The sequence below is a fragment of the Eucyclogobius newberryi genome, unplaced genomic scaffold, assembly GCF_026437365.1.
Source record: "Eucyclogobius newberryi isolate DKJ021-1_F unplaced genomic scaffold, fEucNew1.0.hap1 SCAF_12, whole genome shotgun sequence".
NCBI classification, from domain to species: domain Eukaryota; kingdom Metazoa; phylum Chordata; class Actinopteri; order Gobiiformes; family Gobiidae; genus Eucyclogobius; species Eucyclogobius newberryi.
In genome coordinates, this window is record NW_027315746.1 from 16634499 (window position 1) to 16662136 (window position 27638).

At 39.5% G+C, this 27638-nt stretch overlaps 2 protein-coding genes across 2 annotated transcripts in view; both read right to left on the reverse strand.

Annotated features, from left to right (window-relative positions):
• Nucleotides 1-15377, reverse strand: part of rem2 (RAS (RAD and GEM)-like GTP binding 2) — a 31201-nt gene extending 15824 nt beyond the window's left edge. Inside the window, exons 1-3 of the mRNA XM_072440971.1 lie at nt 15166-15377; nt 9993-10329; nt 8572-8645 (exon numbers count right to left, since the gene is read on the reverse strand). Of these exons, the coding sequence (XP_072297072.1) occupies nt 8572-8645; nt 9993-10329; nt 15166-15177 (423 nt within the window). The 5' untranslated portion in view covers nt 15178-15377. The remainder of the gene's footprint in view (nt 1-8571; nt 8646-9992; nt 10330-15165) is intronic.
• A 5559-nt stretch (nt 15378-20936) lies between these two features.
• On the reverse strand, nt 20937-23315 carry LOC140355689 (putative neuropeptide Y receptor type 6). The gene is made up of 2 exons (XM_072440346.1): nt 22909-23315; nt 20937-21654 (listed from the first exon to the last, which is right to left on the reverse strand). The coding sequence occupies exons 1-2, from the start codon at nt 23313-23315 to the stop codon at nt 20991-20993; spliced, it is 1071 nt and encodes a 356-aa protein (XP_072296447.1). The 3' UTR covers nt 20937-20990.
• Nucleotides 23316-27638: the final 4323 nt, after the last annotated feature.

Here is a 27638-nt window from a genome sequence, read left to right on the forward strand (position 1 = left end):
TTGCCTTAAAAAGCATAAACTAGATTAACTAACCTTATTTTAAAGTGTTTTTTTTTTTTTCAACACTATTGCCAGACAAATTTAGCCACAAAGAGTCAGTAAATGTGCAATGATTCATTTTTGAAAAGTGAGCGAGGGCTTTGTTGCTCATTAAATAGGGCAGTAACATCTCTGGGCACCGGAGCCACCTTTGGCAGACGTTTGAAGTTTTTGATATTATATATTTTGAAAAATACTACAGAATTCTGGCACCAGAATAAAAACAAAATCTAAAATCTTAAACAAGCTGACGCTGTTTTAGATCATGCAACTTTATTATTATAATTCCTTGTTCTGTCAACAATAAAATTGGATTGAAATGTTTGCTGTAATTTATGGTCAAATCTAGAAATATACATTAGGATATTTTATTTTGTGGGCAGTTCAAGTTGCATTTGCCTTTAATACCATGGTTGGTATTTTACATTTGACTTACACCTCAAAATGTAATAACATTATATCTGGATCATTTTCCTTTCTAACCGAGTTAGGCCATAGCTTACTGTATACTCGATTCCAACTTGAACTACTAAGGAAAAACTGTTGTTGATACCACAACGATTATAAAAAATATACTCAAAACAATTGTAGTTTCTTTAAATACCAAGTGGTTTTATAGTCAAAAAACGATTCAAGGAAAAACATTTTTTTCAATATTGATTCTTGTTAAAATGAGTTTAGTATCTAGCTATTGATTTGTCCAACTTCAAACTGCACTGTTGGCGCAATATCCTCAGTCTCAACACAGGCTGACACTGGCACTGATTATTATTCAAAACTTTGCTTACAGTGTTGGCTTCATGCACAAATTATGAATAAATAATGAGCATTTTAGTCAGAAGAGTCGCTTTGGGCTACTGCTTCCACTGACTCCAGCCAACAGATGTCTAACTTGGTTTTCATCATTTACGTGGTACTTTTGTGAACGATTCAGAAACAACTCAACCAATTATCCAAGGTTAGCGAAGATGAACATACTTTGAGAGTTTGACACTTTTCATGGACCAACTTGAAGTTATTTGTGCAACAATTGGCTTTGAGCTGTGGCATGTGATTTGTAGCTGCCGTGCTTTTACAATGGCTCTAAACACAGACTAATGGGGCGATCATTCAGACCTTGAAACCCCATGATAGATGTGGCTTTAAAACTGGAGCAGTATCAAAAAAACAGGCCATCAGAGACACATCCTCTTGTTTCTGGTGCTGATGGAGATAAGAAATAAAAGCATTTAGCGAACAGAAAACATGGCTTCAAGCGATTTTATTAGTGCCATTAAAGTGACATTGTCGATGTAAAGATTTACTATGGCCTGTGCAGGGCTTAAGCAAAGTAGAGTCTAGAATTTGTAGTGATTTCATATATTCAGTTTGGGATTATATGAACAGCCATGTAATCCTTCAACATAAATGGAAGACTTTCCTTTACATGTTTTTTTCTTCTCAAAATCAGTATACCACTTATAATCCAAGAACAATCATCACTACTGACTCTACCATTGAACCCACCACCATCACTTCCAGTCAGACTACAACGATCCATGACAACTCACATAAAAAGACAGAGCGCTTTATGTAACTCTGTAGGAGATTTACTGTTTTGATAATACTGTAGTTGTTGTTTTGAGATTATGCTACATTTTAATATCAAGTATATAGTTTATGGTAAAACATGTCTTTTCAAAGTAATAGTTGAGGTTAAGTTGACAGGTGTGAAATGTCTGTAGAAATATCACCTTATACCCTTTTTATGGCACATTTCTGTTGAATTTACATTGTAATCATCTGGATATTGTTATCAGTCTGCTCCAAAAAATATATATATTTATTTTTCTCAATATCACCCACTCCTACTTACCAACCACTATTATGGATTGTTCTGCAAACTTGCTGTGTTAAGCCCAGGACATAAACTCCTTTCAACAAACAACCAACAAGACCCCGGTGCTGCATCATGACCATTAGTAGAGAGGACAATGAATCACTTTCCACACTGCATTTGCATAAACTACACTGCTCTCAATATATTATGCTGTTCAATTCAAAACCTACAGCTCTACTTTCACCCAGCCTATTTACATACGCGATTTCATATCTCTCATTAACCCGCTCCCTGGAGACAGAAGCACACATTGAAACTATCTCTGCACCCACTTAGTGCACACGCTACATGAGCTAAGCCACTTACGTCTTTGCAACAATAGAACCTGCACAACCACCTGCAAAAGGACACACAAAAATACAGACTGGTGTTTGCGTTTTTCTGTATCAAAAGCGAACGGCATCTGACCCAGGGTGACAGATGTGTGCAAAGTGCATGTCAGAGAGAAATGAGGGAGCGGGCCAATCGATACAGATGGTGAAGTGATGAATGGAGGGTGTTAGGAAGAGGAAGGAGCAGAACAAGGCCCTCACAATACACTCCTACCTCCGACCATCTGATAACAGCATGACCAAGCAATGCTGCAGTGGGATGGGAACGCTGAGTTTGTGAATTTGTGCTTTTTTTGTCGAAAACAGAGGAATATTTAACAAGATATGGGCTGCAGGAGGTCGAACACTACCACAATGAGGAGAAAAAATGAATGGCAACATTAGGAGGAAACATGAAAAAGGCTGTAATAAATGCCTCAAAGCCAAACCAAATGCCTTTTAGCAACCAGTGGTGGTAATAATATGTTGTAACTTAAGCAAAAGTACAGATACATGTAAAAAAATACTTGAGTAAAAGTATTGAAGTATCCCTTTAATAATCACTTTTAGAGAAAAACTGTATTTTATACATATTTTTAGAACGAACAACAGGTCAAATGTAGTAGTGGCATAAATTATTTACAGATTTTTGGTCAACAGAAGCGACAGTATCAATTTCTTATTTTTCTTTTTAATTTTTTTGTCATTATGTTTGTTTGTTTGTTCAAAGCTGGGACTTGAACTCACACCTCCAGGCAGAACGTCACCATGAACGTGCTAAAAATAAACCCGCCAATGCAGCAAGAAAATGTATTGTTTTTGTCTAAAGAAAGATAAAGAAAATATGTATTAAAGTACAATACTACTGTCACTTTCCACCACTGCCTTTACCATAACCTCTAGTTAGTACAGTATCGTTCAGTACAGCCATGTTGCAAAAGACTCTATTCATGTCAACTGGCAGCATATTATTGTAGTGGGCTATGTGCCTTGTAAGTGAACATCTGCACCCGCATCTGGAGCGGCTTCAGGGACGCTGCCCCACATTTGACCTTTGACCTCCAAAAACAGGATAAAAAAGCACTAAGCTCCAGGATGAGATATGTTTCATCATGACCTACTTTTCTGAATATGAGCAACTTTGAATGAATTTTACTTTAATGTGGAGGACAAATTATGCAGAACCACCACGAACACGTTGAAAAAATATCACCAGGTTTTAACAACAACAACAGCAACAGCAACAGCAACAGCAACAACAACAACAACAACAACAACAACAACAACAACAACAACAACAACAACAACAACAACTTTAGGTGTAGTGACAAATGTATCAAGGTTGATTAATCTAGAATTTAAAACGGGATTAGTTCTGCTACCGTCTAATCTGGTGAAATCCTACAAGACACAATTTGTTTCCTGGTTTAGGTGCGTGTCCTGGTTTTGATCTTAAACCCACTAAAATGAAATAAATGTCAAAAAGTGATACAAAACTGAAGCAAATAATGAGACTCTGATCAATTTAAATTAGGTTCTGCGCTTGGTTTATCTAAAATGAAGTGGTGGAACATGTTTTTTTCAGAGTGCGCAAAGGAATGTGGTCAAGCTGCAATTATTCCTCTGCAAATTGCATCCTGTGTACTTTATCTCATTTTCTCCAAGATAGATATAATAGTCCTGAGGGGCGGCTGAGACTTCACCCTGATAACAGACACACACATACTGCTTGGCCTACATCTGCAGGCTTCAGGCTACACCTTTCACTTGTCTTCAATAAATATTTCAATTGCACCGCATCAAATAATAATGAAAAGTTTCAGTCGGGGCTCGTGCTCCTGACAGAACGACTTTAGGATATGAAAGCAAATACACAGACAAGAAAATCCAAACTGAGGAGGGGCTCGCTCACCCCTCTGGTCTGGTGTGACCTCGATCTCTCCGCACAGTTAAAATGTGCATCAGGAAACATCATAAGACTGGGCTGGTTTTAAGACTGCACTGCTGATACGGTCAAGGCCAAATGTGCTCATGTTTCTATTCTGGGAAAAGGGATGATTTATTTAAACGACCGTGACGTCAACAACACTTACAACAAGCAGTGTCTGGCTGAGCAAACTCCAGCCCCTGAGCCTTGAGTAACATGTGTCGTGTTGCGCGCACTGTATTACAATACGCACGGGGCAACGGGAGTGAGGCTGGACAACACACTGCTGCACGCTGTACTGCAACATACGGTAGTGTCTGCATTTCTCCTGACTGTAGTGCAATTATGGGGAAAAGGACAACCAGATTTGTCATCGGCACAGATCCTAGACGAGTGGCAGAGCAGATTTCAGAAAATTACAGTAATTACTTTCGGGTCGCAATGGCTCTAAGGGAGGGGTGTCCAAAATATGACCCGAGGGCCAAATGTGTCTTTCAGACCAATTTTTGTTGCTGAAATGGCCCAAACAACCAGGAGTAGTAGTTTTTACTGTAAAATTGGATAACGTTCTGCGATCATAACCTAAATAACTATCATTTAGATGTGATGCAGACCTAATATTAATGTTCCAAGCGTTATTAGAGGTGATTAACTTCATTGTCATGTTGTCTGTGCCCTTCCACTCCTTATATGTTTCAAAATGTGGCTCTTTGTGGCAAAACGTCATGAGTGGCAGCCACACCTTCCATCACTATGCCCCATGGCAGCTGTGGAGAGTCTTGGATTAGATTTTTATATAATATATATCCCTACATTATTTCACTTATAGTTTGCCATGATCAATATTTTAATGTTTATTTTGTATAGATATCCATTGGGTGTTTTCCAAGGCAATTCTGTCAATTTACCCAGACTTGGAACTGGCCCAGAGTGAGCTTGGCTGGATTAGTGTCTAAAACTGTAGTGAGTAATTAGGTTAGTGCACTTAATTTAATTTTAATCAAGAGCTATATTAAACTACGTTGTTTTAATGGCGGTGTTCACAGCCAATCCTCTGTCAATGTGAAGTAGAGTTCAGAATTAAAAAAAAAATGTACCAAGTTAAATTTCAATGACAAAACAATATGTATCGTTTATGTTCAGGAAATTAATATCAAATGTTTAATAAGAAAAAAATATATAAAATCAAAAACTGGGATGGATTTTATAATATAATATAATATAATATAATATAATATAATATAATATAATATAATAATAATAGAGATGCAGCCCAAGCCCAAGGGATGTTCCAATACCAAGTACAAATCCGATATGTTGCCATATCAATAAAATAATAATATCTAAAATATCTTGAAACTGTTATAGAGTTAGTTGTGGTAAAGTTGAAGTTATGTTCATAAATTCACCTTTTATATTGAACATGTAATTGCAAAATGTATATCTGTTGTATTTGTTTTATAGGATTTCTTCAGATATTCTCTTCTAAGTAACAGTTTTTGTTTAGACTTTAGAGACTGGCAGGAAATAACAAGCTGAAATATGTAGCTAGCCAAGTGCAATTAACAACTATACCAAGCTGTAATAGAGTTTAAGAGCGTGTGTGCGCGAGCTAACACCTCGTGTAGCGGCAGCTTCCACTTGATGAGGCCCGATGGAGAGATACCTCGCACAGGGAGGAAACCTGCAGTATTGGATGTCTATTTGTGAGTGACTGATTACATCGTCCTGTCCGACAGTGTCTACGTGGATGTCGATGCAGGTTGCTATGGTAACATGGGGAGTAGGTTAGGGTGCCCCGTAGAGAATACTTACAGCTCGCCACAAGAACAGAAGCTCCCTCCTTTTGGTCCCTCCTCTAGGGACCAAAAGAGCTAACGACTGAGCTCTAGGCTCAAGAGTATTTCTGCTGACCACACGTCTGCGTAACCTTCAACGCGACTGACAGGCGTGATACACTTTCTCTAACACGTGGCGTCCCTTAGTGGGTGGGGTATGTTAGGTAAAAAGTGACTGTTTTGACCTTAAAATGAAAGGATAGAAATGGGTTCAAATGGCAAGTTGGACATGAGTAGCAGATGTGACATAGGTGGAGGTAATTACACAACAGTTACCAAGCAACCATACTGAAAACAAGGGTCCAAATCCATATATACAAACAATAGTAATGATTTGACAAATATTAAGAATTGATCACCTTTATTTTGTTGAATGATTGTTTAGAGTGTCAAAAAGCTGTGTTCTTTGCGTGTTAATTGTCCTTGCATTTTTGGGATGTCGCTCATTGAATGTCGCTACTTCCTGTAATTTTAAACTTTTTAGTTGAAACAATTTCTTTACAAACGGCCCCTTGACAGATGTAAAACTAGATAAATATTTACCACGTGTGTCAAGTGCACTTTCAAAATTTGAACATATTTGTCATGATGGCTAATCGGGATGTCACAATATCAAACATTTAACGATTACTCACAATTATTGAGACTGCGACTAAACAACGGTGAAATCTTTAATTTTCTTTCATTCCCGTGGTCTAACATGTTACTATTACTCAAGTGAGTGACCACCTTTACAAAATTGAACTTTCTGACTGACAAAAACAACCAGACAAAAAACATTTAGGGCTATTGTTGGGCTATGTATTGGAGAAAAAATAAACCATTATATTGTGACCTAAATCATCATAATTATCAATTAACCAAAGCATCTTGACATCCCTAATGCCTAGCACAAACATTTTATGTGTAGTGGGTGTGTTGCTGCAGTGGTCAGCGGTCACGCATGTGTGGAGATGTTATTAGAGATAGATAAGTGACCATAACATCATGCTTGATTCACCACGGCCCTTCGTCTGGACTCTGGAGGCTTAAGCACTGAGAGGGACAAAAACCCCAACTGTCATCAGACGAAACGGTCCAGCCCGAACCTACCACGTCCACATCACATGTAGTCCTAGAGCGTGCACAAGCCTCCCGCTGGCCTGCGTGTCCCGCTTGTTTGCGCATTAGCCTTGTATTAGCATGCGCAGAATAACAGACGCAATTAACCCGGAGTGAGATGTAACTGCAGCAAAACGGGGCCAGTGAAGTGAGGCTCATGAAAAGGGATGGCAGCAAATGAAAGGAGATGGATGAGAGGGCCAGAGCGGCGGGACAGACGGTGAACTGGAAAAAGCGCGTCCACGAAAAGTCCGGGGCCTGGTTTTCAGACGCGGTTCCCTTAAGCTAAATAGAACAGTGTGTGAATAATTTAACCTTGTGGGGCAGGGCCTGCAGTGGAGTGGACATCTGGGACAGCGAGTGAAATGAATGGCCTGCCCTTCACACTAATTAAGATTGCTGCACACAGAATTTTAGATGATTTTTTTTGGGTTCCTGAAGTGTCACCATATGGAGCTAGGATGCAGAATGCAACAAAAAGTGCTACTGGTAGTATTAACTCTTATTCAGCTTGAAGGACTGATGATGCACAACGGCTACAGTTTTTGGCCTTGCTGTGATTTCTCATTCCAATACCGCTTTGAAATATGAAAGGGCTAACGCGAGAGGATTTGCCACTATGTTCAATAAAAGAACACAAAGATGCATTGAAGTATGACAGCTGCCGCTTTCTTACCCTGTAACTGCAAAGATTTCAGAGCATCAGCTTCTCTAAAAAAAATATTGATGGTTCCATCTTTCAGCATTTTTAAAGAGTTGTCAAAAAGAATGAAAACCCAGATAATCAGTACTAAAACCAGCGTCAAAACTGTATAATCATCTGAAAAAGTACTTAAAAAGCACTTGATTAGGAACAAATGGATTGTTCTTCCCTTTGTCACTTTCATTGGTTTCCTGCTGCCATCAAAAGTCTCAAAGCGATTGAACCTTGAAAGCCACTATTGCCCAGAGAGTGCTCCACAAAGGCCCAAAACATTTGCTTCACATCCCCAAAAGTACAACAAAGTACACTTCTAAATCACGTCTGCCAAGGCTACAGAGGACATTATAATCAAACAAATGATCGGCACTTAATAGCGTTCCTAAAATGCCTGACAAAATGCATCCCCAATTCCAACAGCCATTTCTGAATGCTTTGGAGTATGAAAAGCTTCTTTGTGAAGCTGACACGGTTTTGGCCTCTGCTGCCTTACGTACCCTTAACGCACAAAGGCAAAACATATTTAAATTCCTGCCTAAATTTATTTGGATAAATACTAAAAGGAGTAAAGATGCTGTCAATTTGTCAAAGATGTCTTATTTCATTATTTGCGGAAGATTGTAGAAATGATTGGTTGATTTAACTGGATACGTGTTGGTCCGTTTATTTCTATTTATATTACCTTCCCAGAAGCTTGCCATTCTATCAGGTGCTTGACAAAAGGGGAATAAATGAAGACAAAGTCAAACGTCACAGCAGGAATCAGAGTTTCTCACCTGTTTCCAGTTGTCGTAGACAACGAGTTTGCTGTCCTCATCGTCCACGGTAACGGAGCACTCGTACCCTTCACCTGCAAACATCCATGACAAACATCCATACATTACGTTAGCCATGACCGTAACAGCCATGTCATGTGGAGCTACACAAACAGACCAGCAACAGAACGCCCTGCAGTCCTTGAGCAAACGGTCTGACAAAGGAAATGACATTAGAATGAACGGGCTAATCTACATGAAATGAATGCAATATTTGAGGAAAACATGATTTAGTTCAAATCCAGGCACGTCAGGAAACTCATTTAAGAAGAATTAAGTAAAAGAGTGTATCTGGGCTTGTTTGACTTCACTTTGCACATATTGGAGTTTGACTGGTGGCAGGTGATGGTTGTTTCACCCATGTGGCTGATGGGGCTCTAAAACAGATGCTCTGAGCTGCCTAGAATTGATATGGAGGTGATAATAGAAAAAGGTGTCACAGAGCATTCCCCTACATCCGCTCACACAGTTTCCCAGAATAGATCGGCACGTTGTTAAATAAAGCATGGTGCCTCCACTGAATGAACGCAATGAAAACATCATGTCGCCATGTAGAGGCAGAATATAATCTATATATAATCTAATCTATATTATATGAAGATGTACTGTGTGTATTTATGGTAAGAGTGTAATGTACAGAGGGATTTAAAAAAATTCCCTTTTCAATACAAGTCAAAAGTTTTTTTTGTAATGCAATCCTTTTGCACTGAGTTTGGATATATAGCAATTACCAATGTCAAGATATGAAATGTTTGCATTATTCACAATAAATGACACCATAACCAAAAACAATGAAATCCTTAATAATCCTGAATTTCCTTCAAATGGATCAACACTCGTCTCGAGCAAAGAAAATGTTATCATATCATTATAAATGATATTGTAATTACAAGTTGTTTAAATATAGCTTTAAATTCTGCTTGAACTCCTCTTGTCTTGTCTCTTTGTTAAACTCTTTAGCCTCTTCAGCCCTAAGCACATCCCGGTCTGCCTCCCTTAGAGAGGTCCCTTATATTCCGATATTCCAAATTTTAAATCATCCCATTTATATCAATATAAATTACTGGTGGGATGTGAGCTTTATGAGCTCAAACTTTCTGATGGATAAACATTTTAGGTTTACTTTGAGATTACGTTTTTGCTTTGAAAATTGACATGACTATTACTTTCTAGTTCCTACAGTGATATTATGACCTTAATAACCACAACTCTTGATATGGCTCCACTCCCCAAAAGGTCCCTCTACATAAATATGAATGATAACGAGTGTAGGATTTGCTAGCTGATGCTACTTAAGGACAATCAGAATAATAAAAGTTGATGTGACTCTTCCACAGATGTGCATGCAGCCAGAATAAGTGCATCCCAGTACGAGCCATTACCGCATGCCTGTGACTCAGAGTCTATGGAGAGCGACCGATCCGTCTGTCCTGCCAGAGATAAGGCCAGAGATGATTTGCCCACGCCGTTCTGTCCCAGCAGCACTAACCGCAGTGCCCCTCCGTGACTGTGATATGTGGGCTGGGCAGCTGCCGTTTGGCCAAATGGCTCGTCCCGAGGCACCGCTGTTTCAGTAATAGGCAACGTGGCGGGCTCCTCCAGACCTGGGATCCAATCACAGTCCTCAGACACAGCCTCCTCTCTCCTCAGCTGGTGTTTGACAGGTAAGGGCGTGCTACCCCTGCGCAGGGGCGGGGCCGTGGTCAGAAACATACTGTACTGAAATACAAGAGCAGAAACATGGTTTATTAACAGTGTTGTGCCTGAGACAGAACAATACTAGTGCAGGAGTGTGGTGGAAAAGGAGAGCGATATATCAACATTTAGATCATATCATGAATGTTGTTTTGAAGATATTAAAAAAGTATATTATTTATAGCAGTGGCTCTCAAACATTTCAAATCAAGTATTATCCAAGAATAATTTGGCCCTCCGAATACCACCAGATCGAAACCAGGTCAAGAACAAAACTATTCTAGGGCTAAACTATGGCTTGAAAAGGGATTAAATGGGACAATTGCTTTGCTAGTTCTAAACAAGGACCAACCCAAAAGTGAACAAAAAAGTGTAGTAAAAAGACAGGCAAATATATGAACTGTAAAGCAATCTGTGTACCACAGTTTGAGAAACACTTGTTTAAAGTTTTAAAAAAAAAGAAGATGTTGTAAACGGTGATATTTATGCACTTTTTCGATTGATTTTGCAGACATTTCACATTTGTCTGATAAATATTTCAACATTTAGCACATTTCTGTCCTGTTCTGGTCCGACTATTCTGATCAGGATACAAAAAAAAACCTAGATATACATTTTTCGTCAATGTTGCCCACTTCTACATTGGTATCAATGTTTTATATGTGTTATTTATGTTACCACTGACAGCAATACTGCACACAGCAAGGCTCAGAAAAGACAGGAACTAGGACCAGAACAGAATCAAGATTTAACCAGGATTTAACCAGGACTTAACCGAGTCTTACTCAGAACAAGACCAGATAGACGCAAAAAATACACCTGAAACTGGTTTAAATGCAACTATATTAGACATAACCATTCATTTCTATTGATCACATTTCCCCCACAAAAACAATGAATTTACAGTAGCTTAAACATAGTGTAACGATGTATTCCTGACATTACAGAGAAGCATCGGGGGAAGCGTTAGTGACTGAAACTCCCCTCTACGCACCTGACAGTCCTGGTGCGTAGAGGGGATAACAAGGGGGGAGGGGAGTGTAGCAGATAATAGTGGAGGTGAGACACACACGGGAAAGAGAGCAAAGACGCTGATGAAGACGCTCGATGTGTCAGAGGGAGATCTGCGTGAGCGGGGGGGGGGGCATGGGAGTGGCAATATGCGGTGGGCCTGAACAACTGCAGATGAACAAGAGCAGACAGAGGTTTAAAACGTGAAGTCAATCCATGTTTATTGTTTTATGACTCGCATCTTAAAAAGACAACCCACTTTGGACAGGGTGGATATGATGTTGGCTTTGTTTTTCGAATCGCTCATGTGTATTACTTGTACATTGTGTATTTAGAGTTTAGTATTATTGATCGGTAGGTGGCGTCTTAGTTACGGTAACCAGCAGGATTTATATGGAAAACAGCAGAAAGGAAAAGACCTGGAATGAGTTTTCTGAAGATTTAGGCTTTTTTCTTTTTTACATACAAATAAGCAAGTACTTTTAGTCAAATATACTATGGTCGGATCAAAAGATGGTTTTGAGAGCTTTTTTTTTAATTCCACCCCCATTTAGTCAATTAATCGAGCCACAAGGCAAGTCTTTAGTTGAATAAGACTTTCTTTAATCGACTACAGCCCTAATATAACATTGTTCAAACAGTTAAAGTCTGCCTTTATGAATCGCCTCATTCAAGTAAATCAAAATTTATATTACAAATATTACAAACGTATCAAGAGAAAACCTCATCTCATGTACAGTTTATTGTACTAGAGCAGCAAACAGCCATTTATCATTCTATTGTCAGTACTATAACTTGTACTATGTGAGCCTGGATGTACTTGTCAAGAACTTGATATGGGAAGTTATATATTGCATAGCTTAGCCGACAGAAGACATCAAAGGGGACATTCTATGAAAAATCCTCTTTTATGAGCTTTTAGACATGTTATGATGGTTCATATTCACTTCTACAGTGTGACATTTCCATGGAGTAATGCATTTACCATGTATTATCCTGAAGTGCCAATGTTAAAAAAAAAAAAAGTCGGTCTGTAACCCTGGAATATATTTACCGTATTCTTATTTTAATCAGGGTGAAGGGTTTGAAAATGTCACGTAGTCATGACAATAACAATATGTAAATGAAAGTCAGCTGCTTGCTCCGGTGAAATTACATTATGAAGGGAATGGAACCGTTTGCATTACCACACCGTTTTAGATTCATATTAACGGTTCAAAAAAAAGTAAATATAAATGTAATCCAAGTTTATTATAGTTTAAACTACCAGAAGAGCTCACATGTTGTCTTTAAGATGAGAGAGAATGGTGCCAGTGGAGCATAAACACTTGGGCGGGACAGCTGAAATAAGCTCCCAGCTGGGCTCACTCAGGCTACAATATATATATGAAACTCTGTAGAGTGATTGCATTGCAGCATGAATTCACATATGATACAAATAGGTCAAGGCCACAACTGCTCCATCACAGGATTCAGTGTTTCCACAAGCGTAAAAAAAAAAAAAAATGGAAACAAATAAATGCGATCGTGTGTTTTGCAGAGCTGTGTGATGCCACAACAGGTCAGCGAAAGACAACCTTCATCAATATTAATACGGCAATTAATCCACTTCTAGCAGCAGCAGCACCCCTGGGCTCTGTGTGCATGAGTGTGTGAGCGGACCCATCTCTCACTCTGTGGCAATGCTGACAAGAGTGATAAGAGTTCATTAAAAAGACTAACTAGAACTCATGACAAAATAATGTGATCACAACAGGGTCGTTCAATAATCGGGTTACAACTGTTTACAAGCGTTACACGGTGTTACAGAGGTGTATATGCTAAAGATGCATTATATACGCTTTAGGGCAGATACACACTACATATAACTAGTAGAAATGAGATATTACGGTGTGTTATACCAACACTATATCAACACTATCAATGTAAACAAATGAAATGTTCTTCCATGGATTGGATGTTTCTAGTATGTGAATTAGTCAAACTATTATTTCTACTAGAGCTGGTTTCGCCAAGAACATGACAATACAATACTTGGTCCACGATACGAATCCCGATACTCAGAACTTGATACGAGACGCGGCCTGATTCATGCATATCCCTTAAAACTGGTGTTAAAAGTTTACTAATGTATGTTTTGATTATGTAGAATAACAGAATGCATTGGAATTTCATGTTTTACACTTCCTCAATATCATAACACAACTGTCCTATGATTAAGTCACATTTTCAGCTCCTCAGATTCAGCCTTGATGCAGCAGTCTGTAGGTTCAGACTCTGCAATTTATAATGACTTTATATTGTTTAAAAGTATCACTGTATCGATACACGTATTGCCAAGAAGTCCCTCCCAATATATCACAATATCAATATAGTGAGTACAGCCCTAATTTCCACTGTACATTACTACAGAGACTTTTTAAATGCATTATCAACCGAAAAAGTGTTGAAATATGGTGACATTTTGACATGTTGCTTTGATAATCCCGCTGACTTTGTGATCAAAAGTAAAGTAACGATAACGATTACAATTATCAAAATACGACTGTCATTATTCTTTATATTTGACTACTACATGATTGTTGATTAATCGTTGCAGCTCGACTGGTACGTTTTGTCGCTTATATATAGACTATATTATGAGCAACAAGGCCAGAGCATTGGATCTATGGAGGAAGTCAAAATTGACAAGTAGATACTCATTTAAGTGTCAAAAGGACAACGTTTTCTGGACATTTTTAGAACGATCGTGAGTTTCAACAGAACTTCTACAAGGCCACATGGTAAAATTAAGAAAGTACTCTTATTTTGTGTTGAAAACGTCTATTATCTTGTTATTATCGTTTAATCTATGGAGCCTTGTCCACAATATTAACCTCTAATAGAAGTATTCTGTATAATTACCACGTGTACATTTACATTAACCACTACTCCCACTGCTTCATAATAAAACTGTATCAGAAAAAGCCAGTGGGTGATACGTGTGTGCGTGACGTCATCCCAGCCGCTCTCAGACACAGTTATTATTCAACAGTGTTGCTGGTGGTTTCACGTTGCTCAATTAGGTTAATTGAAAGAGCACATCAATTACGCATGGCCTTTATTGTCAGTGGGCTCGCGGGAGCGGTACATGTGGAGGCAGTGCGGCCCTAACCGCAGCTTCAAACCCGGTGTCAGGGGTTAATCTGCCGCTCACACAGGCTTTGCACAAACTGAGCCAAACTGCTGCTGCTTAATACAAATTTAATTAGGACAGACTGTTTCCCTTTTGGACTCTCTATAGCACAATGCAGATCTAATTACAGTTGTGCTTTTCCACCGCCGCTGTTGAGTTGGAACGGCACGATCTTTTAGCAATGATGTGTCCTGAACAGATCATTACAGCCCAATTTGGATAACAATCTCCAACTGCCGAGGGGAGACAAAAGTATGTCTGATAGGGCAGAGAAGGAATTATACACAATTGGACAACAAGATGTAACATTTTGTCATTCAAGTCTTCTAACAATCACACATTAATTGATTTAAATGTGTCCATATTACTTTTTCAGTCAAACATGTAGCATTTCTAACTTATAATGCATACTATACTTCACTGATGTCATTTGCGGATTCCATTTCCTATAATTATCATTATCTTACAGAAGGAAATAATTTGAGTCTGAGAATATGCAATACAATAGCATAATGTTTTCTCCTACATGTGAAACCCAACCCAGTTTCTAACTAAGGTGAAAGAAAAGGACACGAATAACACTGAACATTCATTGACAAACACATGATGGGAGTTCACGCACTACACGGTGGCTAAAATAATAATAATAATAATAATATTTGTGGGCTGCTTACCTGGTCAGTCATGGTGATCAAGATAGAAATGCCTCTTTGTGGAACAATCTTGTGCTGTAGTTGGAACCGCCTCTCCTCCCTCCCTGCTTCAGGTCATCTGTGCTGGCTGAAGCCCCGCTGCTGTCTACACATCTACAACGCCACCGACAACAACACAAGCCGGCTCATAAACAAAGACCACGTTTCTCTTAAACGCATCGCTCACAACAATCTCCCCCGCGGCAACTATAGAGAGTGTGGCGCCTGCTGAGGAAGAGGAGGAGGAGGAGGAGGATGAGGAGGCAGAGCCAAGGGAGCTGCGGTACACGGACAATGAGGGAAGAAGGTAGAGTAAAAAAAAAAAAAAAAAAAAAAAGGAAGGAAGGATGGATGGAGAAGCTGCTACACCTGCGTTTCAATGTGGCACGGACTTTGGTTTGGATGGGCGGAAAATAAAAGAGTGATGGGCGCACGGGGAGGGAGCGCGTGACCTGCCCGGTGCGTCCGTGCGTTTGGAGAGGTCCCGGTGGTCACGCAGAGTCCGGGGCGTTTTGTTCCCACACGCGGCAGCACCTGCACCTCTCCTCCCCGCTTCTCCCTCCCTCTCTCTCCTCCTCTTCTTCATCTCTGTCATCTGCGCCGTGTGCGTGAGGGGGCGCGTCCTTGAGTCAAACGCCACCAGTGCTTTGTGTGTTGTAAGAAGAGTCCAGAGACGGTTATTTTCCTGGCGTGAAATAATAATGGGGTGTTGGTGATGTACTGTGAGGAAATACTGTAATTCTACCGAACCAAACAGGCTCAGACAGATTAGTAAGTCTGAGCCGCGGCTTCACGTGTGACACATAGTAACCGCTAGGGGGAGACAAACAGCAGATATTGAGTTAACTTGCCTTTTACTCCCTCTTTTAATGTCCCTAAGACAGGCATGTCCAAACTAGGGCCCAGGGGCCAAATGCTTACTGCTATGTTGGCCCAAACAACAACAAGTAGTGCGTTTTACTGTGAAATTGGGATATTGATGTTATACCAACCTATTATTAATTTTCTAGGTCTAATTAAATGTGTAGAGGCTCATCGCAATTACATCAAATGCAAAAATTTCGAATGATTCACTTTGTCATTCAACAAATTCAACATCGTCAAGTTGTTTGTGGCCCTCTGCCCCGTTTAAGTTTCAAAATGCGGCCCTTGGTGAAAACAGTTTGGACACCCCTGATCTAAGAGAACCTTTTCGCCAGCCTACCTGGAACTACTTCTTCTGATTTGTTTTAAAATTTGAATTCATCTATGCACTAATTAAATTCTACTTGTCCGTCTAGTGAATATGAAATGACTGTCTGACTGTAAAGACATGTCTTTGTCAAAGATTTAATATTCAGATGATGGTGCAGTGAGCAGAGCAAGCGGCTTGTTCATTCTACAGAATTAACCTTTGGCAAAGCTTTGGATTGACAACACGGAAGAGCCACGTTCAGTCTTTTTCTCATCTGGGAAATCAGTGCAGTTTACTTGACCAGACTGTCACGTTCCTGTCACCACTCTTGCACTGCTTGGCTGAGCAATACCTACTGTCAACACAGCATCGTATTTTCGTTGGCCGCCACAATCTCTGCTGTTTGTTAACTTTATTAACTTTATTGTCTACCATAGTAGAAATATGCTTGTGGTTTAAATCACACGACACAACAATCAGTCCATCAAAGCTTTGCCATCACTGTAAAACCACAATAAAAGCCTGCTGTATTTAATAGAAGTATTGTGCTCAGACATACGTTTAATTAGTGCATTTGACATAAATTGCACTGTACACCTTTGTTGCTAAAGACATTCTGTATTGAAGGACTCTCAGAATCACAGATGATAGACTTGGACATTCTGTACATAGCTGACTGGCAGCCATGTTCTTTGCCAATTATATTCCCTGCATTCTGAATATTTTTGTTCAACTTATTCTTGTTTGCCACTGTCAGATACCAAACCAAACAGAGCTGAAATACAAGAACACTTTCAATCAGGCAAGATGGAGAACATAATGACTGATATTTAATTTTCTGCTTTTTCTATCCATATGCATAAAGTGAATTTCATATAAATAATTGGAATGCAATTTACATTTCTTCCTATTATATTTATTCTTAATTGGAACCAACATCAAGCCGAAGATTTGAATAAATATTTACATAACAAAAACTTTATAAATTGTATGATTAGAATTGAAATAGTAAAATTGCGGGAACTAGAGCCCTTGAATTGTCTGGATACATTTTATACTGTGTTTAAACATTGCAAATAAAATTAATAACCACATTTTTATTTATTTTGATATTTTTTTTTTATTGTGGTTTGGTCAAAAACAAAAGGCGCTCAACATTCGAGCACATTTTCAGACTATGTCATGGCTTCTTACCACCAATGCGTCTGTGGCTTAAATGAAAGTCTCCCTCTGTGGGGTACAGAGGTCTGACATTTCAGACTGTTTATAAGTATTACATCATAACCAGAAGCTATAGCTTTTGCTTATATCCGAGGAAGATATCCATTATAATAAGCATCTTGCCAGCCACATGCACAATAATCTCTCTCCAGGTCAGGGCCTCACAGTGCAGCACCCATCCCCTGTCTGTCACACGCACAAAGCACACCGCGCACGAATGGAAGGAACCCTCCCTATAGGCCTGCTGTGTGCCTTATATTTAAAGTCTGGGCTAATCTCCAGTTTTAATCAAGTCGTGTCAGGATGTAATGGCCCTCTAGTGTGAGGAGGATCAGAGCACAGACAGATGATAGAGATAAGTGGTCGAACGAGGGACCAAGGCTGTAGCCTATTGGTGAGAACAAAAAAACAGAACAAAAAGGTGAATCCCTGTTAACCAATACAATCCCAAATGTGATTAGAACACTCAGAGGAACAAGCTGGTAAATGTCAAGAGGTCGCCCAGTATGCAAGTCAAGATCTATAGATGCCAATAAGACAGTGGTCGCAAGGTCAAGGAATCCAATGTGCATTAATCAAAGTCAAACAGGTTTCAAACACATCAAGCAGAAAATATAATATCATTTCAGTTGCATTACGTGTCAGATTCAAATTCACGCTACACAGATCTAGTATTTCACAACTTGAATAATGCAAAACTTGGAAAGATATTTAAATCAACGCTCCAGATTGTTTATAGCCTGACAACAAAAATCCAATTACAGCTTCTTTCCTAGTTTATTATGCTGTCGCTCCTCGGTGGCTGTGAGAGCTCCACACACGGCTTCAATCACTGTCAGGGATATGGCCTTGACTTGTTGCAACCACATTGTAGAAACCTCTTCTCACAAGGATACATGAATGACATTGTGATTTGATGTTGTTGTCGACCAATAGCTTAAGTGAGATTTATAATAAGCTGATTTCAGTGATATGAGGACAAACCTGGATTTTTTTCAGTTCTTCATCCCGACATTAACCTGTCCCCTTGGGTGGTGAATGAAGTACTCCATTTTGATACTGAGTAAAAGTAAATGTATTGTACTAGATTGAAAAAGTATTTCACACATTTTTTGATAGTATGTTCATATCAAATGTAGAAATAAACAGTTGTGTTGATTTTCAGTCAACAGAGGCTGACAATTAAATCAGCCAGGATAATTGAGTTATAGACTGAATGAATAACTTAATAGTCCTGGTCATTTTTAAAGCCAGGAATTTAAAGTCAAAACCTTTAGACAAGTTGTAATAATAAATGTGCTTAAAAACATAAGAAAAGTACTTTCTACTTTTCAAAAATCCATCACCGTGTGGCACGCTGGAGCCACAGCCAGGGACAAACAGAGACTACAGCTACTACAGTTGATGGGTTGAAGACTTCCATCTCTGCAGGACCTGTACGTCACCAGGACTCTGGGACGAAAAGGTCAGATCACGACCGACCCTTCTCACCCTGAAAATGGACTATTTGAGCCACTCCCCTCAGGCAGGAGGCCACTCCCCTCAGGCAGGAGGCCACTCCCCTCAGGCAGGAGGCCACTCCCCTCAGGCAGGAGGCTACGGTCCATCCAGACCAGAACCTCCCGCCACAAGAATAGTCTCTTTCCCTCGGCAGTTGGACTCATGAACACTTCACAGCAAATAATAACACCTGTCACCTTGGTACTTTCCACCACTGTTTAAGATCATTATCATGATCCAACAAATCTGCACCCAACTTCTGTATGTTTTGACTCAACGTCTCAACATACTGTAACAGGCCAAGAGAAATGTAATCACTATCCATAATTTGAACTCCAAACTTCCATGATTGCCAAACCTTACATAACTGAAATAAAGACAAGAAAGTGAACATATAACATCACTTCTTTGAGAGACTGGCCCACGAACTTGAAAGATCACCTCATCACCTCATCCCAAGTTTGGCTTGTGATGAGGTTACGGAGATTTACAGCTAATGTCAGATGCTGCATATAGTGAGGGTCTGGAAGTATAATATAAGGTGTAGGGTGCTTAATCAGGCCTGTGTAATTCCAGATGAGTAGCTTCAAAACTCCATTGGGACTTTGATTTATGCTCGCTCTGACGGGTCATTTGAGTCAGGACGAGCTCCAAAATGGCTGGCGAGATCGCAGGGTCGAGCCCATCTGGGATTTTTACGTCCACTGACCTTACATTTTGAATAATGATATACACTTTGATATCCATTTTCCTGTAAATGTTTGTGTTATATAACTAAATGGTGACTGTGGTATTGGCTTGAGTTTTATGACCACGATGAGTATTTTGTTTATGTGATTTTCAGGATGAGAGTCATATTGTGTTGCCAAGAGCAGAGCGGATGTAGTTATGACCACAGAAGCAGCTCAGCAAACAACTAAAGATATATTTGCACTGAGCATCCAGCAGGTTGGCCATTTAAAAGTTATAGGCTTTTATGGGACGTCACAACAATCTAGAATACCATAGAATAAAATTGAGCTGGAGGAGACACCTGAGTTTTATGGTGGAAAATGGATTCCAGCTGTCAAATTGAAGGTTTAATGAGTAATGATTAATATCTCTGTTATTGGGCCTGTACACATTCAATGTCTTTTCTGTCAGCACAAATAAACAAAAGTGAAATATTTTCTTTTCACAATAGATTCAGAAAACAGTGGATTTATTCAACCCTAAAGACATGATTGATGCTTGTTGAAAGGGCTTAAATGGAGCCGATTGTGGAATTATTTCTTTCAAAAACAATGAATCTCCTACAGAGTTATTGCCATCTGAAATTAAGCCATCATCAAAGCCTAGAAGATGAACGCAATCAATTCAAGCTGGTTGGTTATGAACAGAGGATGAAAATCAAGAGGTATCACAAACCAGTCCAACATTTAGGATGACTGATGACAATAAATTATTTCATTCTATATACTCAATTAATGAATTAAAAAACTCCAGAAGAAAACACAGGGAACAAGAGAAACCAACGACCGAAGCCTCTTTTACAAGAGTGAAGTTTAAATTAATACATAGAACAGTATATCAAAGCACAAAACCACACAAAGCTCCTGGGAAACAAGAAATTTACCAAGGCATTTGTCAATATTAATGTTCTGGAAAAAACAGTAGCGGATTAGCCTCAGCATACATAAACAATTCTAAAGATTTTGTGTTAGGCAGTCATCAATAACCTGTCCGGTACAAGCCCAAAAATCTAAATGATCAAGGCCTGAATTTAATATAGCACATTATTAACCAGCATCTTCCCACTTCCCTTTAAGGCAACAGTGGCACGCTGAAGATCAACTTTTGGTGAGTCATATTTGTATGGCGAGCGGATGTGTCTCTTTTACAAAGTGTTTTACCGTGTGGGCACTTTACTGAGTCAGACGTGTGAGCGCATTGAATGGGTTGTGGGCAGGGGGCGTGGCTCCTGTGGGGGAGGGGCTGGGGCTACACGCCAGTGCTGCACCGGTTTCTTCAAATGCTTGGTAAGAAAAGATGGTAGGAGTGCCTGGAGTTGGCGTACAGCCGGCCTTGACAACAGGAAGTAAAGTGGGGGATTCCAACACGGCGCCAAACAAACTAACAGAATGGCAGTGAGAGATGCCACCTCCCAAATAATAGAAACTCCTCTTTTGGCTTGTAGAGGGCTTGACGTATTTGCTAAAAGCCCTGGTAAGCTAACAGGAGAGGCTTCAGAGATAACGTACGGCGACATCACATTGACAAACTCAAGTGAATAATAAGGCAACCAGCTGATGGCGAAAACTAGAGTCGAGCTGATTAGCAACGCTGTGGCTTTTTTGTTGCGTCTGTGAGAAGCTATCGGAGCACGACATCGATAGAGCTGGGAGATGATGAGGCCACAGTTGATGGCGATGCAGAACAGAGGGGCCACGTAGTACACCAGGAAGGCAGGAACCAGGAAGAACAGCCACTCGTCTCGACCGACTGACCACGTGCAACCGCCGTCAAAGTTGATATAGGTGACTTTGGGCAGTGCCATGGTGATGGAGATCAGCCAAATGGCAACCACAGCACACAGTCTGCCAGAAAAGAGGAACAGAATTATAAACGAAAAAAAATATGTAAATTTATGTTTTGACATGAAGCTAAGTCAAAAATGTCCAAACCATTCTTCATCAAGGGCCACATATTGAAACACAGATAAAGCAGAGGGCCAATCAAGGGCCATAGACTGGTGGTCAATGAAGTTAATTATTTTAATAGTGTTCAAAGACCTTTATTTGGGTGTACAGTCTCAATGGACAACACTCATATTAGAAGTATAAAGGTATATTTATTTAGGCTTGCAGTACAAATGCACTGCTTATGGTAAATTGGGCCTACTCACCAGAAAGCGTATAATATAAATCTGCCTAAGGGCCACATTTGTCCCCCGGTTTGGACATGCCTTACCTATTTCCAAACAGACACTAAACCTGCCGATATAATCATGTTTATTATATTGGCTGTAAAATTTAAGTCTTACAGCCAATCCAGCCAGCCAAGTCCAGAACAGAAAAAGGTGACTTGCACTCTCCAGATGGAGTAGAGTCCAAGTATCTCGGGGTCTTGTTCACCAGTGAGGTCAGGATGGAACATGAACATACCGGTCAATCTACGTTCCAACCCTCACCAATGGTCATGAGCTTTGGGTGATGACTGAAAGGACAAGATATAAGCTATCAAAATGAGTTTCACTTCATTAGAGATAGGGTGAAGAGCTCAGTCGAGAGGAGCCAGCTGAGGTGGCTCGGGCATCTGTTCGGGATGCCTCCTGGACATCACCCTGGGGAGTTGTTCCGGGCATGTCCCATTTGGAAAAGGCCCAATGGAAGACCTAGAACCTGCTGGAGGAACTATGTCTCTCTTTGGCCAGGGAAAACCTCGGGATCCCCCCTGAGGAGCTGGCAGACGAGAGTGTGGGCAGACTCACTCAAATATGGCGCTATCTTCTTTCATCACAAAACACACACTACTACTTTTGTAAGATTAGTTAAGATAAGATAATCCTTTATTGTCCACACATGGGGAAATGGATGAAAAATATATATAAAAATAAAATAATAAAATAAAATAAAATAAATAATAATAAAGTAAAGTAAAAATAGCTATCAGAAGACTAAATAATACTAATACTAATGGTAAGTAAACACTCTTATTTACATCAGTATGTTACTAATGTGAAAGAATACATTCGACCTTCTATAGATAATTAGACTTTTATGTGTAATAAATTAAATCACAAAAATGTGTTTGTACATTTGTGGCAGTTTCTTAGTAACTCTATAACTCACACTTGCAGGAGGCTGGCAGGTGGACTGGTCATTGGCGCTACAATCCTGTACCTCAGCACGGACAGCATAGCCAGACTGAAGATCTCCACTCCCACAGTCACGGAGGTCATGAAGCCCAGGAGCACGCAGGTGCCACCTCCAAGCTGCCAGTCCTGGAAGCTGGCACCGAGCAGCACACAGGGCAGAGTGAGCAGCGCGCCCAGGTCTGCCAGGCTCAGATTCAGTAACAGCACTGAACTGGGCTTGGACCGACTGCGCGGGTTCCTCAGGAGCACCAGCCACAGCAGCAAATGACCCCCCACGCCCACCAACAGGGACACCAGGCTCACTGTGGGCAGAACCACGTGGAACGAGATGGTGGTGTTGGTGGAGACGACGTTGAAGAGAAGGTTCACGATGGCAGGCATGGTGAAGCTGAGTGAGAGATAATAAACATTAGAACATTATAAGGTCACATTTGATTCAGTTGTTTTCCTTGTTTTTAATGTATCCAGTCTTGGGACCAGCATAATTCTTCATAATATTCCTAGCCAGTTTGTGTTATAGTGTAGTAGTTATTTGTACTTATTAATATTCCATCTGCTTCATATTTATTTGGCATTTATTTGGGATAGCATTGCAGCCTTTTATTTGTCTCAGCTTTTAACTGGCACAAATACACTCCAAAGTACACTTTTTGTTATCCTGTAACACATTTTTGTCATTTTCACTTCACATTAGTCCTTATGTTGCTTGTGTTTCTTTGGCAAATGAAGAGTAAAGAGTCCATGTTTAAAATGTGGATATTGCAAAACAAATATGACTGGTAAAATTAAAATAATTCATACGCCAAAAAAAAACTGCATAAACTACTGCATTATCTTCAATGGGGCCTTAATGAAAACTAAGCTAAGACAAAGTAAATGAAGCAGAGAGAAATGGTGAGGAATGACTGAATAGACAGGCACAAAATGGAGATGCTCATTTTAATCATCAACTCTCCACCATGTTTTATTCATACGGATAATAGTTGCCAGTTGACTGAGATTGCGAGCTCATTGACTGACAGACCTGATGATTCAGTGAGGTCGGCCTCTCTCCCCTTAGCTCTCCAGAGAGCGTGGAAACAAACACCCGAGCATTATGACAGAGACAATGAAAAACAGCACAACATTTCCTCAGTTTCCAGGGCATAGATATACATACAATAAATACACACACTAAAGCTGACCACAGATGATTGAGCAGAGAATTGTACATTTTTCTGATCTACCATATCTACTTCTTTGTTTCTTATGAACAAAATAAAGCGAATTCCTTGCTTGCTTCTTCAACATTACAAGAAAACTATGTATATATAATTCAAACCAAGCAGCTATTGGTTTAACTTTGGAATTAAAAATACCAAATTAACATTTACCGAATTAACATTTTGTATTTTTACAGCAATATTTCATTTATCAAGGCAGTCAAGTGTGGTTTTTAATTTAATTTAACAACAGCGATGCACAGGGGAACTGTCCTTAACGTCACACTAATTCTCATCCTGAGTCTCATATTGTTGAAGGCTTTACCAAATGTGGTGGATGCATCATTACTCACACTGCGCTAAAGATTTGATCAAACTGAGATATTGTGGGACAGATGGATGAACAAATGAACAAACGTTTAATCATTCATTCATCCATCTGTGCCTCTGCCTCTGCTATGGGCCAAGTCTCATTCAAGCCTGTGAGTGACATCTCACCACATTAAAAGTTCATGGATGTTTTGAATCATTCACAGAAAAAAATATGCATTTTTTGTTCTGGTGGAAACAAAAACAGCATAGCCTCATCCAACACTTTAACCCTGTTCTGCCAAGGAAATATTAACCTAGAAAAATGTTCTGTATTGTAAAGTATTGTATATCAAAAAACATGTAGTCATAATTGTGTCTTTTACCACGTTTTTACCACAACAATACATTTTGGTCGTTACATACTATAAAATTATTCCTGAACACTTCATGCCCCTTGCTTGAAATTAAAAGCTTCTAATTGGGGCTAACAGGTGCAGCAGGTCTGTATAATATTGGATATTGTATGGATCTACATTCTACAATCTTTATCATTTTATTTCATTTTTATTTAACTTTTATTTAACCAGGATAAGAAACTCCGTGAGATTAAAATTCTCTTTTGCGAGAGTGTCCTGGCCGAGATGCAGCAGCACAAAAGCACAACAACAACTCCCAACATTCCACATGCACACACAGGCAATCAGCATGAAGTGACAGTCTCAAATAAAACATTTATATTCCGTTTGACCCAGGTGCAGCAGAGCAGACAGTGGAGGCTCAAAGCTGAGGTGGAAATACAGCAGAGACTCAGGGAAAAGGATGTGAAATGGATGAGTTGTGACTTACTGTGAGCGCAGTGCTCCGGGGAACAGCTCTGAGCTCTGTCAGCTGATGTACAGAGTGAAGAGCAAGGGCTGAAGCCACACACCTGCTCACCAACCGCTGAACAGGAACATGCCTTTTACACCATAAAGACACCATAAAGTGCAGTAGTCAAATCTGTGAGCTCAAAATACACAACAACCAATGTCAAAATGTCCATGTTTAGTTAAATGGGGCAAAAGGAAGTATTGGGATTAGATTCAACTGTTTCTGTATAATACAATATGCCAACCTTCAAGTTTATTACAAGTTACAATGTCCAATCTATGTACAGCCACTCCAGCGTTTCTACTGGTTAACCAAATATTCTGCTGGAAGACAGGGCTGGGCAGAGTAAAAAGGTACCAGGCTCTACCAATATTGAATACGTTTGAGTATGTTTTTTTTCTTCTTTTTCTTTACAGTTGAAATGGGGATGAGAGAGGAAAGGACATTCAGCAGCTTCAAATGGAGCCCATCGTACCTGAAATCTACTCTTGCACCAAGCAGTCTGGTTTTCAACAGGCTTTGATGCCTGGTGTGTCCTGGGAGAGAAAGCATTATTGTTCAGCATAATAGAATTTAACTTTTTGTGAAGCTACTTGGAAGTGAGTGGAGAGATATTGCAGCTTCTGTGCTACAGATTGGAGACCTCTGTTATAGATAATGGGGGGGGAAAATGCAATAATAGATAAGTACCACAATTTGGCATTTAAATCAGTACAGTGGAAAAAAATAAAAAAGTATGCATCCAGTACCTACTTATAGTTAGTTTTTATACAGCTCATGTAACAATGTCTAATCAACAAATGATAATACCACAAACTGCCACTAACTATCTTTAAGCATTTATAATGATAAATATTTATTATGTACAACATTTCAAGGAAAAATACGTCTCTTTTTGATTAGCTGACTGTTGTGCTGGGCTACAAAGGTCATGATTATTATACTATTATTCACAGTTACTATTTATCCTCATGTTGTTTTCCATCAGCAGTGCAGGAGTTTCAGAAATCTAACTATAGAACTATAGTCGGTGCCTAGAGGACGTCTAATCAGTCTGTCATTCCAGTATTCAGTGGACCCTCACTCGGATCAATCATCCTCCTGTAGGTATGTGATGTATGTCATCCCGCTGTCCTAACTCCAGGAATTACATTGTAGTGCCAGTTGCTGAAATACCTACAATTTCATCAGTTCGCATTCTTAACTTGGCCAAATAGGTAGGAATTAGAACACTGGATTGTCATAGCCATGCAACGTTTGAACACTTTGTTGATTTATCAGGTTCCATATATCAAGTTCAAGGATAACAACCAGAAGTGCAAGTGTGACTTTACCTCTTTGTCCTTTTGACGATCCGGTGTAAATCAGTGCAGTTCCAGGAGAAGTCCAGTGAATTACAACCTAACACTGTAGTCCATCTTCATTCACTCCAGCTCCATTATCCAGCCTTGTCTGCTGTTTGTTGTCTGAAAAACTCACTTCCACTAAATCTGTGTCTGCCATGCTCTGCCGCTGACTGCTGCTGCCACACTTTACACTCCTGAACTACATCCACAGATATTTCCAATTGTATTCATAAACCAAAGCAAATATTTTGAGAGTATAGCGGTCACCCATTTGTGCTGTATGTAGTTTGAGGGGAGGAAAGTAAACAAAAAAGTATATAGAATCTCATTATATCACTGTAAAGTTAAACAATTGTGAATTGTGATTGCAAAATGTTACTGTAAAATTCAAATTCCTTGTACCGGTAGTAATGTTGTCATTTTCTTGTCCTGTATTGAATATGTTGAGTTAAAGTTATAAAATGAGAGATGAGTCCAAACTTTTCAGGCTGGGACCCCCAAAATTGTTCAACACATTCAGCACCCCCCATTTTAATAAATAATATGAATTGTTTAATTAGTGAAAGTGGCAAAATGTGTTAACGCAAGTTTAATATTGTTTATTTGGTTTACTGTGTTAATTGACCTATACCAGTATTTTCTCTCAAAGATTCTTACAGTTTGAAAACAATATTTAATACATTGTATTATTATAAAACATGAATCTTTAAAACAAGTTTTACATAATATCCCACATTTCTAATTCCAGTCTCAAAGGCTTCCACAACACTAGAGAGACAGTATAAACGGTAAACAGCCAAATGAATGACAAGCCTCCTCCTCAGATCGAGGGGCAACCTGAAGAGAATGTTGTAAAGAGCTGAAATATCACAGCAGATATTTGAGTGAAGAGGAGTTCAGGAAAGTGCCAAGGGAATGTGGAGAGATTGTGCCACTCGGCTGCATCGTGCTCATTCTTTTATGGAGGAACAAAA